General features: G+C 47.9%; 1 protein-coding gene across 4 annotated transcripts in view; it reads right to left on the bottom strand.

The window, feature by feature from the left end:
• Nucleotides 1-759: 759 nt before the first annotated feature.
• The window catches only part of LOC122938318, a 36146-nt gene continuing 21649 nt past the window's right edge, over nt 760-15256 (bottom strand). For 2 of the 4 annotated variants that reach the window (XM_044293747.1, XM_044293746.1), the window contains exons 2-8: nt 8280-8391; nt 7516-7641; nt 6735-6833; nt 6206-6412; nt 4356-4493; nt 1513-1660; nt 760-1258 (exon numbers count right to left, since the gene is read on the bottom strand). In XM_044293747.1, coding sequence (XP_044149682.1) covers nt 1520-1660; nt 4356-4493; nt 6206-6412; nt 6735-6833; nt 7516-7641; nt 8280-8360 — 792 coding nt within the window. In that variant the 5' untranslated portion in view covers nt 8361-8391 and the 3' untranslated portion in view covers nt 760-1258; nt 1513-1519. The remainder of the gene's footprint in view (nt 1259-1512; nt 1661-4355; nt 4494-6205; nt 6413-6734; nt 6834-7515; nt 7642-8279; nt 8392-15256) is intronic. The other 2 variants (XM_044293749.1, XM_044293748.1) reach the window with 1 other exon arrangement.

Below are 15256 nucleotides of genomic sequence, written 5' to 3'. Positions count from 1 at the left end.
TGCAGTACTAGATGACATCACTAGGAGGCACTATTATATGTACATGATACACAGTGTCAGACCTGCAGTACTAGATGACATCACTAGGAGGCACTATTATATGTACATGATACAGTGTCAGACCTGCAGTACTAGATGACATCACTAGGTGGCACTATTATGTGTACATGATACAGTGTCAGACCTGCAGTACTAGATGACATCACTAGGTGGCACTATTATATGTACATGATACAGTGTCAGACCTGCAGTACTAGATGACATCACTAGGTGGCACTATTATATGTACATGATACACAGTGTCAGATCTGCAGTACTAGATGACATCACTAGGTGGCACTATTATATGTACATGATACAGTGTCAGACCTGCAGTACTAGATGACATCACTAGGTGGCACTATAATATTTACATGATACAGTGTCAGACCTGCAGTACTAGATGACATCACTAGGTGGCACTATTATATGTACATGATACAGTGTCAGACCTGCAGTACTAGATGACATCACTAGGTGGCACTATTATATGTACATGATACAGTGTCAGACCTGCAGTACTAGATGACATCACTAGGTGGCACTATTAGATGTACATGATACAGTGTCAGACCTGCAGTACTAGATGACATCACTAGGTGGCACTATTATATGTACATGATACAGTGTCAGACCTGCAGTACTAGATGACATCACTAGGTGGCACTGGTATCGGCTCAGGACATTGTGGGCGTCAGTGACAGTGAAGAAATAACAATGTAACACTTCATAATATAGTTTATTATTATACATCAGGCAGGTGATTATAACGGGTCACATCCGATAACAACCCCGCCGTCCTCATTGTCAGCGAGGCTCCGCCTCTCGTCCGTTCTCCGCCTCTCGTCCGTTCTCCGCCTCTCGTCCGTTCTCCGGTCTCCTGACCCCTTTTGAGTCAATTTGAATGCCACACAAGCTACAATGGGATCTGTCGGCAGCAGCTCTCCTGCTCACTGATGGCTTCCAGGTGACAAGAGTCATAATTTGCTGATGACACGAATAATATTATATAAAGGTGACTCATCCTTTTAATTAAAATACAGTGGGGGGGGGGGGGGGGGGGGGGGCTGAGCCCCAGAGCTTACAATCTACTGCTTTCTTTCATTACAATTATACAGACTCATTTCTATCACTAATTGTATAATTTAAATAAGATATTCGGCCCCCATGGTGTCCGGGGCCCCTCCGATCGGCCGGGCCCCCCTCTTCATCCAGGTGTCTGTAGGGAGGAGACGCAACAGTTAGCAATAAGAAGATTCTGTAAAACTATCCCTGGAAGGGGCCCCTGAGGGCCCCAGAATGAGCTCTGACAACCAGTATGGTCGCCATTGTCACCCAGCTTTCTTCATTATACTTTGTTACATTGTTACTCTGGGACTCTGGGAAAGCTGGGTGACAGCCCCGCAGGAGGTGCAGCGGTGGCCATATTGGTTGCCACCCAGCTTTCCCCGGTACAGACAGGACATTACTGACCCGCGGCTCAGTCCTCCTCGCTGGAGCTGGAACTGTCCTCAGCGGAGCCCAGAGCCGATCTACAGCCAAGATGGCGGCAGCGGCTTCCCGTCCGGAACCGGAGGGGCTGCAATCTGCTGCGCGGTCCCTGACGCCTGAACAGCGGCACCTGGAGGGAGAAGGGTCCAGCTTAGATACAGCAGACAGTATCACACAGGACAGGATTAGATACACAGCTCAGCAGACAGTATCACACAGGATAGGATTAGATACACAGCTCAGCAGACAGTATCACACAGGACAGGATTAGATACACAGCTCAGCAGACAGTATCACACAGGACAGGATTAGATACACAGCTCAGCAGACAGTATCACACAGGACAGGATTAGATACACAGCTCAGCAGGAAGTATCACACAGGATTAGATACACGGCTCAGCAGACAGTATCACACAGGATAGGATTAGATACACAGCTCAGCAGACAGTATCACACAGGATAGGATTAGATACACAGCTCAGCAGACAGTATCACACAGGATAGGATTAGATACACAGCTCAGCAGACAGTACCACACAGGATAGGATTAGATACACAGCTCAGCAGACAGTATCACACAGGACAGGATTAGATACACAGCTCAGCAGGCAGTATCACACAGGATAGGATTAGATACACAGCTCAGCAGACAGTATCACAAGGATACCTCAGCAGACAGTATCACACAGGACAGGATTAGATACACAGCTCAGCAGGCAGTATCACACAGGATTAGATACACGGCTCAGCAGACAGTATCACACAGGATAGGATTAGATACACAGCTCAGCAGACAGTATCACACAGGATAGGATTAGATACACAGCTCAGCAGACAGTATCACACAGGATAGGATTAGATACACAGCTCAGCAGACAGTATCACACAGGATAGGATTAGATACACAGCTCAGCAGACAGTATCACACAGTATAGGATTAGATACACAGCTCAGCAGACAGTATCACACAGGATAGGATTAGATACACAGCTCAGCAGACAGTATCACAGAGGAGAGGATTAGATACACAGCTCAGCAGACAGTATCACACATGAAAGGATTAGATACACAGCTCAGCAGACAGTATCACAGAGGAGAGGATTAGATACACAGCTCAGCAGACAGTATCACAGAGGAGAGGATTAGATACACAGCTCAGCAGACAGTATCACACAGAATAGGATTAGATACACAGCTCAGCAGACAGTATCACACAGTATAGGATTAGATACACAGCTCAGCAGACAGTATCACACAGGATAGGATTAGATACACAGCTCAGCAGACAGTATCACACCGGATAGGATTAGATACACAGCTCAGCAGACAGTATCACACAGAATAGGATTAGATACACAGCTCAGCAGACAGTATCACACAGGATAGGATTAGATACACAGCTCAGCAGACAGTATCACACAGGATAGGATTAGATACACAGCTCAGCAGACAGTACCACACAGGATAGGATTAGATACACAGCTCAGCAGACAGTATCACACAGGATAGGATTAGATACACAGCTCAGCAGACAGTATCACACAGGATAGGATTAGATACACAGCTCAGCAGACAGTATCACACAGAATAGGATTAGATACACAGCTCAGCAGACAGTATCACACAGGATAGGATTAGATACACCGCTCAGCAGACAGTATCACACAGGATAGGATTAGATACACAGCTCAGCAGACAGTATCACACAGGAGTGGATTAGATACACAGCTCAGCAGACAGTATCACACAGGATAGGATTAGATACACAGCTCAGCAGACAGTATCACACAGGATAGGATTAGATACACAGCTCAGCAGACAGTATCACACAGGATAGGATTAGATACACAGCTCAGCAGGACAGTATCACACAGGACAGGATTAGATACACAGCTCAGCAGACAGTATCACACAGGATAGGATTAGATACACAGCTCAGACACAGGATTAGATACACAGCTCAGCAGACAGTATCACACAGGATAGGATTAGATACACAGCTCAGCAGGCAGTATCACACAGGATAGGATTAGATACACGGCTCAGCAGACAGTATCACACGGGATAGGATTAGATACACAGCTCAGCAGACAGTATCACACAGGATAGGATTAGATACACAGCTCCGCAGGCAGTATCACACAGGAGAGGATTAGATACACAGCTCAGCAGACAGTATCACACAGGATAGGATTAGATAAACAGCTCAGCAGACAGTATCACACAGGATGGGATTAGATACACAGCTCAGCAGACAGTATCACACAGGATAGGATTAGATACACAGCTCAGCAGACAGTATCACACAGGATTGGGATTAGATACACAGCTCAGCAGACTGTATCACACAGGATGGGATTAGATACACAGCTCAGCAGACAGTATCACACAGGACAGGATTAGATACACAGCTCAGCAGACTGTATCACACAGGATAGGATTAGATACACAGCTCAGCAGACAGTATCACACAGGATAGGATTAGATACACAGCTCAGCAGACAGTATCACACAGGATAGGATTAGATACACAGCTCAGCAGACAGTATCACACAGGATAAGATTAGATACACAGCTCAGCAGACAGTATCACACAGGGTAGGATTAGATACACAGCTCAGCAGACAGTATCACACAGGGTAGGATTAGATACACAGCTCAGCAGACAGTATCACACAGGGTAGGATTAGATACACAGCTCAGCAGACAGTATCACACAGGGTAGGATTAGATACACAGCTCAGCAGACAGTATCACACAGGATAGGATTAGATACACAGCTCAGCAGACAGTATCACACAGGATGGGATTAGATACACTCACCTCTTCACTTGAGCTGGACGACTCGTACCTCCAGTCGGGGTTGCACCTGGGTGAGGTACAGGGCAGGTGATGCGGTCTCTGTGCCGCCCTCTGCTCGCCCGCTGTCGCCCCGCTCTGTGACCCGGTTGTGGTTTTTCTCTATCAGGAGATCAGACAGATCTTAGAATGACCGTCCTCGTCTGGAGATCCCTGACCTGAAGGCGGCTCCTGCTCCCCGGACCCCATGGGGTTCGGGGCACCTCTCGTCGGTACGGGGTCTCTCTACACTCAGGAGGATTATTTTCCTCAGATCCCTGGATCTTCCCCCGGCAGCTGAATGGGACTGAGCTGCTGTTAGGTCATGTGACCGATGAACGTGACGGGTCTCGGAGGAGGCCGCAGCGCTCGCCAGTGCACCACAGCCCGACAGCTGATGAGTGGGGGGTACAGGAGCCAGACCCCCCGATCTGATATTAATGACCTTTTCTGAGGATAGGCAGCTTTATTTTACTCCTGGAAAACCCCTATAAGAACTCTGACACTCCCTACAAAGACACAGGAGATGGGTATAGGATCAGCAACGCATACACTAGATGGCGGTCCCCGGGCTGCGCGCTGCGCTGTCACTCAGAGGGCACTTCACAGTGAAGCTCCGCCTCCTGGACACTTGCAGGAGCAGATCTTGGCAAGATAAATTCTCATGAATCCTGATAATAAAAGCTCCCCCCAAGGTATAGAGCTAGTGCCTGGAGCTGTCAGCAGTTCATCATGGTCAAAACTGGTGACAGATTCCCTTTAAAGAGCGACTTCCAGCGAGACCAGAAGAGGGGAGAGGAATTTTTATTTTATTTTACTCATTATTATTTCAGGGTAATAATTAATAATAGTAATAATAACCAAAAATATAATACTCATAATACATAAAATCGGTTTGGATAAAGTCGCTTCATAAATAAAATCACTCGTCCACCAGATGGCGCTGTCACCAATTAAAGGGCCACTAACCTTTAACCCCTTGAGTCCCAGCACTATACATGTATGAGGAAGGAGGGGATTTAAATATGGCACCCGCTTGTCAGCGCAGCGGGCACCATAAACAGCAGAGAAGCGGGGCTAATGTCTATGAATGGCGATAACGCCAATCACAGCGGCCAGGAACGGCTTCCCCATTCAGCGATCGGGGGAGCTGTTCCTTCTCTCTGAAGAAACCCGGCTACCAGAGCTGTAGATCCTACGGAGGCGGTAAGAAGGTTGCATATGGTGCCGTAAGAAAGTCCAGCTTGTCCCACAGAAGATAAGTCCCCATACCGCTATGTGAACAGAAAAATAAAAACGTTATGGCTCTGCGAAGGCAGGGAGTAAAAAAACGAAATGCAAAAATGGAAACTCGTCCAGGACTCACATACGATATTATTTGCAGGAGGTTTGTGAGTCGGGCCCCTCATTGGTCACCACAGGGGCCCAGATTGCTCTATCCTGCCCTGTGCAATGTTCAGCTTCATCCGGATGAATATCCCCATCGTGTGGTCACAAACCGCCTCCACCTGCATAAACATCTTTACATGTCCCGATCCCAGATGTACATGACCGCCGTCCCTCGCCCCCGGAGAACGCAGGAAACCACAGCAGAACATTCCCACAAGCCCTGATTCATCTCCCACAGCCCTGCAGAGCATTGCACAGAACATCCCCACAAGCCCTGATTGCACTACTCCACTCCAGATACTCCCTGAGGAGCTGATGAACCCGTGGTCCAGGACAGGAGGAAGATCTGAGCTGCTGCAGAACATTCTCTAGATAGACTGATACATTGTAACAAGATGCAGCTGTATGAGGGCTAGGCTAGAACAAGAATGTTTCCATTCACTTACATCAAGCAGAGATCCAGTCCTTCTGTCGATGCTTCGCACCTCGGTCACAGCGGTCACTCTCAGGCTGGGGGTCACACTTTCCTCGCAGCAGCCGAGACACCGGTCATTGATGGAGTTTGGTTCGGTCCCCGGGTTCCTGGGCCCTGCGGGCGGCGCCAGCACCCTGCTGACTCTGTTGGAGATTTTTGGAGCGGCGGTAGATTTACCCTGTGCAGGAAGAGAAGAAAACCACAAAGTATCAGCTGCTCGTGTAGGGACTGTTTACTTTACACTCCAGTCACATCCAGAGCTGCATTCACAATTCTGCAGCACCACTGCTAGCTCTCAGTGCTGAGCCTCAGTGTGTGGACATTATACACCTGCGTCCTCCATTATACACCTGCGGTCTTGATTATAGACCAGCGGCCTCCATTACACACCTGTGACCTCCATTACACACCTGTGACCTCCATTACACATTAGTGGCCTGCATTATACACCAGTGGCCTCCATTATACACCAGTGGCCTCCATGACTGATGGTTCCTTACCAGGATCATCTCTTTGTCTCCACAGCAGCCGAGGCAGCGATAGTCCCCTGTCCCAGGTGTCACCGGTGGTGGAGAAACCACGTCCACCTCCCCAGCAACCTACAGGAGAGATGAGAAGTGTGTAATATGCAGGACAGCGGTCACTCTGTGTACTGTGTGTATCGTACGTGTGCTACACATGTGTTGTATGTGGATTACACGTGTGCGTTGCTGCGATGTCCCCTCCAGCAGTAATGTTGTCTACATTAGCTCTTCCTTGGATCGGACCAGACGTTGATCCCACCCGTCGTCCACACTTCACTCAGATCTTCCCTGCTCCCAACATCCGCATCCAGGACGGACTGATATCCCCCGGACAGGCGCCATTGTCACCCGGTTATCCGCGCGATTCACTAGTTGTAATGTTATGGCTGATGGGTGTAGATTACACATGGTCGCCCACTCGCCCCCATTATCACCTGTTTGTAGCTACATATAAATCATTACGTCTTCTACTCCAGTCACACCCAGAGCTGCAGTCACCGTTCTAATGGATTCTTGTTAGAACAGTGACATGTTATGTAGATTTAACCTGCAGACGGGTACACAAAACCAGAGCAAACCGGAGTAAAACCGGAGCAAATCGGAGTAAAACCGGAGCAAACTGGAGTAAAACTGGAGTAAAACTAGAGCAAACTGGAGTTGCAATCCTTTGTCCCCGTCTCCACAGCGTGTTATCCTGATATCACCCACTAGGTGGAGCCGTGTGCCCCCTACTCTTATAATTCTCATGTAAATTTACCAGGAAGGCCAGGGATCGGTGCCCGGGTTTGTAGGACCAGATGCTCTTCTTCCTCCCTCGCTGGATCATGAGCACTGGCTGGGTCAGGCGTCCTCTACTCTTCGCCGTCTCTGAGCTTTTCAACTGCTGGACATGAAGACAAAGAATACATTGTGATATATACAGCAAACCCTGCTCAACCTGAATGAGTCTGCGAGGATGATAAATGCCCACAGTTTCAATCAAAACCTATGAGCGAAGAGGAAGGATGCAATAACAACTGTGACCAGCAGGTGTCACTGTCTGCAATAGCCCTAATACAACAGCAGAACATGTGTCCGGTGTCCTCAGAGCAGAACATGTGTCCGGTGTCCTCAGAGCAGAACATGTGTCCGGTGTCCTCAGAGCAGAACATGTGTCTGGTGTCCTCAGAGCAGAACATGTGTCCGGTGTCCTCAGAGCAGAACATGTGTCCGGTGTCCTCAGAGCAGAACATGTGTCCGGTGTCCTCAGAGCAGAACATGTGTCCGGTGTCCTCAGAGCAGAACATGTGTCCGGTGTCCTCAGAGCAGAACATCAGAACATGGGTTCGGTGTCCTCAGAGCAGAACATCAGAACATGGGTTTGTGTCCTCACAGCACAGGATGGTGACCCACAAATGCAATATACTAAAGGGAAGGGCTGATGCACCGATCCCCCTATAAACCCATGGGTGACAGACCTCCAATAGCCCCTGGGCTATGGCTTCTCCACCTCCCTCCATCTACAGTGACAGGATCACCCACCTGACCCTTACTGGGACTATTTCCCTCGACGACCATGGTCAGGAAAGTCAGCAACAGCGTCAGGGATGTGAAGGTCTTCATGGCGGCACAAATCAGGAACTTGCTGAACGGTCTGTAAGGAGGAAAATGACGAGATGTGAAGCTGCATGAAAGATGGAGGCAGACGGTGATGGAACACATGGCAGATGAACTGGGGATCCACTCACTTATAGTTTACTGGTCGCTGATGAGTTGCCCCCAGGGTTTATACTGCAAGGCGGCTCCTTGTGGGCGGGTCTACATGGTGATTGACAGCTCAGCTGTTATCTAACTATTATGACATAGTCCTGTGATGGGAGATCTCCCCCGCACATCATGCAGCGCACATATAACTATTACATGCAGAGCACATACATTACTCGGTAGAAGCAGCAATGGTGATTTCCTCATCTCAAATAATTTATTGACACAGAAGCCCACACCAGTGCTGGGTATACTGCCACAAAATGTCAGTGTCTCAGGAACCTGTCAGGCCTTGAGCATCAATTACAGCTTGACAACAACATCTCCTGCTGTTCCCAAGTTGCCTTATTGTCTCTGAGGCATGGCATCCCACTCTTCTGGAAGGGCGGCCCTCAGGTCATTGAGGTTCTGGGGTACAGGGTTACGAGCCTTTACATGGCGACTCAGCTGATCACATAGGTTTTCAATGGGATTCAGGTCTGGAGAAAGTGCAGGCCACTCCATTTGAGGTCCCCCAGTCTCCAGCAATTGTTCCCTAATGATGGGACCTCGATGAGCTGGCATTGTCCTCCATGAAGACGTAATTAGGCCTGTGTTATTCCTGCAGAGGCACAATGACTGGATAAATAATGTTCTTCAAGTAGTATGGGCTTATCACTGGACCATTCACAAAGTGAAGGGCAGTCCTGTATTGACTAGACACCCCTGCCCACACTGTAACTCCACCACCACCACCAAAGGCTCGTCTGGTGACAACAGTGGATGATGCATAGCGCTCTCCTTGATGTCCCCAACATTGTTGGCGGCCATCATTTCTGTTGAGCATGAATCGAGTACTCTCCTGCATAATGGAAAGTGGACGGATCCGTTTTGCAGCCCATAGACTTCTATTATGATGGAATGAATAACGGAATGCCTCTAAAGGAATTCCGTTATGCATTCCGTCATTGAATTGCGTTATGGTACGTGGCAACGGAATCCATAACGCAGTTCACCATATATCGGAACCCGTACTCAAACCTGTTCACGAACGTAGTTAGGAAAGGCCAGCAGATGAAAATTTCAAAGCTTTATAAATACCCAGACTCCTTTAACCTTGTCCCAGAAAACAGCAGCCATGGGTTCTTCTAAGCAGCTTCCTAACACTCTAAAAATAAAAATGGTTGAGGCCCACAAAGCAGGAAAAGGCTATAAGAAGATAGCAAAGCGTTTTCAGGTTGTCATCTCCTCAGTTCGAAATTTTATTATGAAATGGCAGGAACAGTGGAGGTGAAAAGAAGGTCTGGAAGACCAAGAAAAATGTCAGAGACAGCTGCTCGTAGAATTGCTAGAAAGGCAAATCAGAACCCCAGCTTGATCACAAAAGACCTTCAGGAAGGTTTGGCAGACTCTGGAGTTGTGGTACATTGCTCTACTGTTCAGCGACCCCTACAAAAATATGGCCTTCATGGAAGAGTCATCAGAAGAAAACCTCTCCTGCGTCCTCACCACAAGCATCAGAAGTTTGCAAAAGAACATCTAAACCATCCTGATGTATTTTGGAAACAAGTTCTGTGGACCAATGAGGGTAAAATAGAACTCTTTGGCCACAATGAGCAAAGGTATGTTTGGAAAAAATAGAGCACAGAATTTCGTGAATATGAACACTTCTCCAACCATTAAACATGGGGGGTGGATCAATCATGCTTTGGGACTATAATAATGGCTGTAGGCAGGGATAGACGAGGATAGTGAATCCCTGAACTAAAACCCAGCCCGCTTTCCCTACTTGCAGTGTGAGCCCTTAATGGCAGAACCGCAACTGGACGACTGTCCCTACACCAGTATAGGTGTATAAATATAAGACAGAGAGTGGTCAGAAGACAAGCGGTGGTCAGGAACACTGGGATCAAATAGCAATCCAGGAACTAGCTACAGTCAACAAAGACTAGGACTGACAATGGTGTATGGCCAGTAAGGGGTTTAAATAGAGCGCCGGGTCGCTGGATCAGAACCTGATAGGTCCATGACTCAGCACTCCATTAGTCAGAAACACTGGTATACAGTAATAGAGCAGCTGAGCAATCAATCAGCCCACTGCTGGTGTCCTCCAGCACTGCGGGGAGAAACATAGCATTACATAACTTCCTTCCTTAAGAGGGACCACCAGACCCTCAACATAAGCAGCAGGTTCCGATGGAAACTCAAGATGAAACTTCCTCTTTAAAGGAGGAGCGTGAACATCCCGGGCAGCGACCCATGTTCTTTGTTCAGAACCGTATCCCTTCCGAAGGATGAGGTACTGAAGAGAACCATGGACTCAGGAGTCAAGAATATTTTCTACCTCGTACTCTAAATTGCCTTGAATTACAACTGGATCAGGAGGTGGAGGAATTACAGGAGGAATGTACTTCTTCAGCAATGATTTGTGGAACACATCATGTACCCTAAATGAGGGTGGTAACTGAAGACGGAACGATACAAGGTTTATTATAGAGGTGATCTTATTTGGGCCAATAAACTTAGGAGCAAATTTACCAGACGAGACCCTGAGATGCAGATTCTTTGTAGAAAGCCAGACAAGTTCTCCCAGAGTAAAGTCCGGATGTAAGGAACGCTTTTTATTGGCTTGTTCACACTGGATGCTTTGAGATTGTTCCAGGCTCTTGCGAGATCATTCACAATGGCATCCACCACAGGACTCAGAGAGCTTTACCCAGAGACTGAAGAAAAACACAGATTTAACCATAATCACAATGAAAAGGTGAAGCACCACTAGAGGAGATGACGTGATTGTTGATAGCAAACTCTGCTCGAGACAAAAACCTCTTCCCCTGGTTCTGACAATCAGACACAAAGCTTTTTAAAAAAATTGCCGGTACCTGGTTGACCCTTTCAGTTGGACCATTTGTTTGAGAAGAAGAAAAGTCTGTAATAAAATCCATTGAGATGTGGGTCCAGGGTCTCTGAGGAATGGGCAAGGAACAAAGTAAACCTGCAGGATGTCTCCTGGGTACCTTGGCCCTTGAATAAGTACGGGTGCGTGAATAAATCTTTCTTTCAGGGTTTCAAAGCCGGACAGAGGAGCATCAGGGGACCAATGGCGCAGATCTGCCCCTTTCCTGGGTAAATCAGTCAAAGGCTTGGCAATAACATGAATGAATTTTCTATACATTTTGCAAAACCCAGGAATTGTTGAAGAGCCTTGATAGAGGTAGGTTTGGCCCAATCAACTATGGATTGTACTTTAGTGGGGTCCATACAGAAACTTTGGGGTGACAGTATATAACCCAGGAAGGAAACTTCTCTTACACCAAATTCACATTTACTTAGCTTAGCAAACAGTTTATGGTCCCTCAATTTTTGGAGGACCTTTCTCACATGTATAACATGAGAAGACTAGTCGGGAGAAAAAATATATATAAATATCATCGAGATACACAACAACAAACTGACCCAGGAACTCTCAGAAAATGTCATTTATGAGGTTTTGAAACAGAGTGGAGGCATTACACAGCCCAAAGGGCATCACAAGGGATTCAAAATGCCCTTCAGGGTATTCTAATCAAATTGTAGGCTCCTCTAAGGTCACTTTTAGTGAACCACTGAGCCCTAACAAATAGATCAGAAATGAGAGAAAAGGGGGAACTGATGAGAAGACAAAGTGAAGAAGTTGGGCATGGTAGTTAGTTGCTCTTTTGTACTGGAAGGGTCAAGATCTGAGCTGAGGCCAGATCCTGGGACCATGTGTAAGGTTTGTCTGATCAGGGAGATGTGTTGAGGCCATCCCCTGAGATATTTTGTTGGATTGGATTACAAATAAAAGAGTGGAGCTCCATCTGGATCTTCTGGCTGCTTTATGAAGGAACCTCGAAATAACCCCCGTGACTATAACCGATTCAGGGGTTTTATATTCAATAAACCCTCCGGCTAGAAAATGGAATGGGTTCAGGTAGTTTATGTACTACAAGACCCAAGGCTGACACAAAATTTTAATTAAGGCCAAGTTCACACTTCAGTTATTTGCATCAGTGATTGTGAGCCTAAACGAGTAGTGAAACCTCCACAGACATAAGGTATAATACACAGTTGATTTACAGGACTACCACAGTAGAAGCAAAGGCCATTCTTCAGGCGGTGTTCCTACCATTGCTGAGAAGACATGGTACTCACTTGTATGGGCTCCTCGGACTCCCCTGGTGCCTTGGACACAGAGGCTTTGAGGAACAGAGAAGGAAGAGAAGGAAAAGGAAGAATGATGGACAAGGACAGATCATTCCCACTTACGTTCCCTAAGACGTCTGTCAAGTCAAATAGCTAAAGACATAGCCTTGTCTTGGGATCTTGGGGTAGGATGACTAACTAGGGGGTCTTTCAGAATATCAGAAAGACCTAGTTTAAACTGTGACTTAAGGGCCGGATCATTCCGATCAGAGGCAGTACACCACTTAACGGAATTCCGAGCAATAATCTTCCACTGGTCGTCTGTCTTGATGTTAAGAAAGAAGCTGACTTTCAGCATAAGCCGCCCCGTCTGGCTCATCATACAAAAGGCCGAGAGCGGAAAAGAAACGGTCAACAGGAAATAGTTCAGGAGAATTAGGTGATAGCAAAAATGCCCACTCCCGAGGCTTCCCCTGAAGCAGAGACATGATGATGCCTACTCTCTGTGCTTCAGGACCTGATGAGTGTGGCCTAAGATGAAAATAATGTTTCCAGCTTTCATTGAAGGTTACAACATTTTTACAGTAACCAGGGAAGCAGCCAGGGAGTTTAACATTAGGTTCCACCAGTGACAGGGCTGTGGAAGCAGGGGAACTAGTCTGATGGAACTCTTGCAGCGGGACTCTCTCAGCCAGATCCTGCACCAACTGGGCAATACCCTCCATCTGTGGGGCTAAGGCTGACAGGATTTTCATAATAGTGCAGGTAGACTAACTTTTTTTATGGCCAATGATAATGTAACGGCTATGGGTAGGGACAGATGAGGACAGTGAGTCCCTGAACTAGACCCCAGCCCGCTTTCCCTACCTACTTGCAGTGTGAGCCCTAAATGGCAGAACTGCAACTGGATGACAGTCCCTACACTAGTATAGGTGCAGGACGAACAAGACACACAATACAGACAACACAAAAGCAGAGTCGTACAAAGTGGGTCAGAATCAGGTGGGCTGGCAGTACCAAAACAGAGACAGAGACAGAGAGTGGTCAGAAGACAAGCCAGGGTCAGGAAAATTGGGAACAAGTAGCAATACAGGAACAAGGGAACCAGCTAGAGCCAACAAAGACTAGGACTGGCAATGGTATATGGCAAGGAAGGGGTTTAAATAGAGTGCCGGGTCCCTGGATCAGAACCAGATAGGTCCATGACTCGGTGCTCCATTAGTCAGAAACACTGGCACACAGTAATAGAGCAGCTGAGTAATCAGCCCACTGCTAATCTCCTCCATGACATGCCCCCTATGGGGAGAAAGAGGATCCTGTACTAAGGATGTGGTCGCATCACCAGGGGGTGTGGCTCCACAGGGCGTCTCTCCCGACGAGGTCGTGACGAGGCTGAGGACTGCACCACTGGAGTTCAGACGGGTACGTTTATTACAGGCTGTGTTGCAGCCAATGACACAAGGAACATTTCATGGGTAGAGGGAGTAATGGATTCAATGAAATTCCAGCAAATTCTGGAATCAAACATAACACCAACTGTAAAAAAGCTGAGGCAAAAAAGAGGATGGCTTCTACAAATGGGTAATAATCCTAAACACACCTCAAAATCCACAACAGACAACCTCAAGAGGTGCAAGTACAAGGTTCTACCATGGCCCTCACACTCCCCTGATCTGCTGAAGGTTCTACCATGGCCCTCACACTCCCCTGATCTGCTGACGGTTTTAGCATGATCCTCACAGTCCCCTGATCTGCTGAATGTTTTACCATGATCCTCACAGTCCTCTGATCTGCTGAAGGTTTTACCATGATCCTCACAGTCCTCTGATCTGCTGAAGGTTTTACCATGGCCCTCACAGACCACTGATCTGCTGAATGTTTTACCATGATCCTCACAGTCCCCTGATCTGCTGAAGGTTTTACTATGGCTCTCACAGTCCCCTGATCTGCTGAAGGTTTTACCATGGCCCTCACAGACCCCTGATCTGCTGAAGGTTCTACCATGGCCCTCACAGTCCCCTGATCTGCTGAAGTTTCTACCATGATCCTCACAGTACCCTGATCTGCTGAAGGTTTTACCATGATCCTCACAGTCCCCTGATCTGCTTAAAGGGGTTGTCCGGGTTCAGAGCTGAACCCGGACATACCCTTATTTTCACCCCGGCAGCCCTCCTGAGCCTGGCATCGGAGCATCTCATGCTCCGATGCGCTCCCGTGCCCTGCGCTAGATCGCGCAGGGCACAGGCTCTTGTGTTTACAATAACACACTGCCGGGCGGTAACTTCCGCCCAGCAGTGTGTTCGGTGACGTCACCGGCTCTGAGGGGCGGGCTTTAGCTCTGCCCTAGCCGTTTTACTGGCTAGGGCAGAGCCAAATCCCGCCCATCAGTGCCGGTGACGTCACCGGGGTTCCTGTCAGCCCCATAGAGAGCCCCGGTACGTCACCGGAACTCAGAAAAATGCCTTTGCCCTGCGCGATTTAGCGCAGGGCAAAGGAGAGCATCGGAGCATGAACTGCTCCGATGCTCATGTCAGGGGGGCTGCCGGGGTGAAAATGGAGGGATGTCCAGGTTCAGCTCTGAACCTGGACAACCCCTTTAAGGTTTTACCATG

Source organism: Bufo gargarizans, chromosome 5 (genome assembly GCF_014858855.1).
Source record: "Bufo gargarizans isolate SCDJY-AF-19 chromosome 5, ASM1485885v1, whole genome shotgun sequence".
NCBI lineage: Eukaryota > Metazoa > Chordata > Amphibia > Anura > Bufonidae > Bufo > Bufo gargarizans.
Note: the sequence above shows the minus strand (reverse complement) of the source record. Positions and strands in the feature narration are given on the sequence as shown.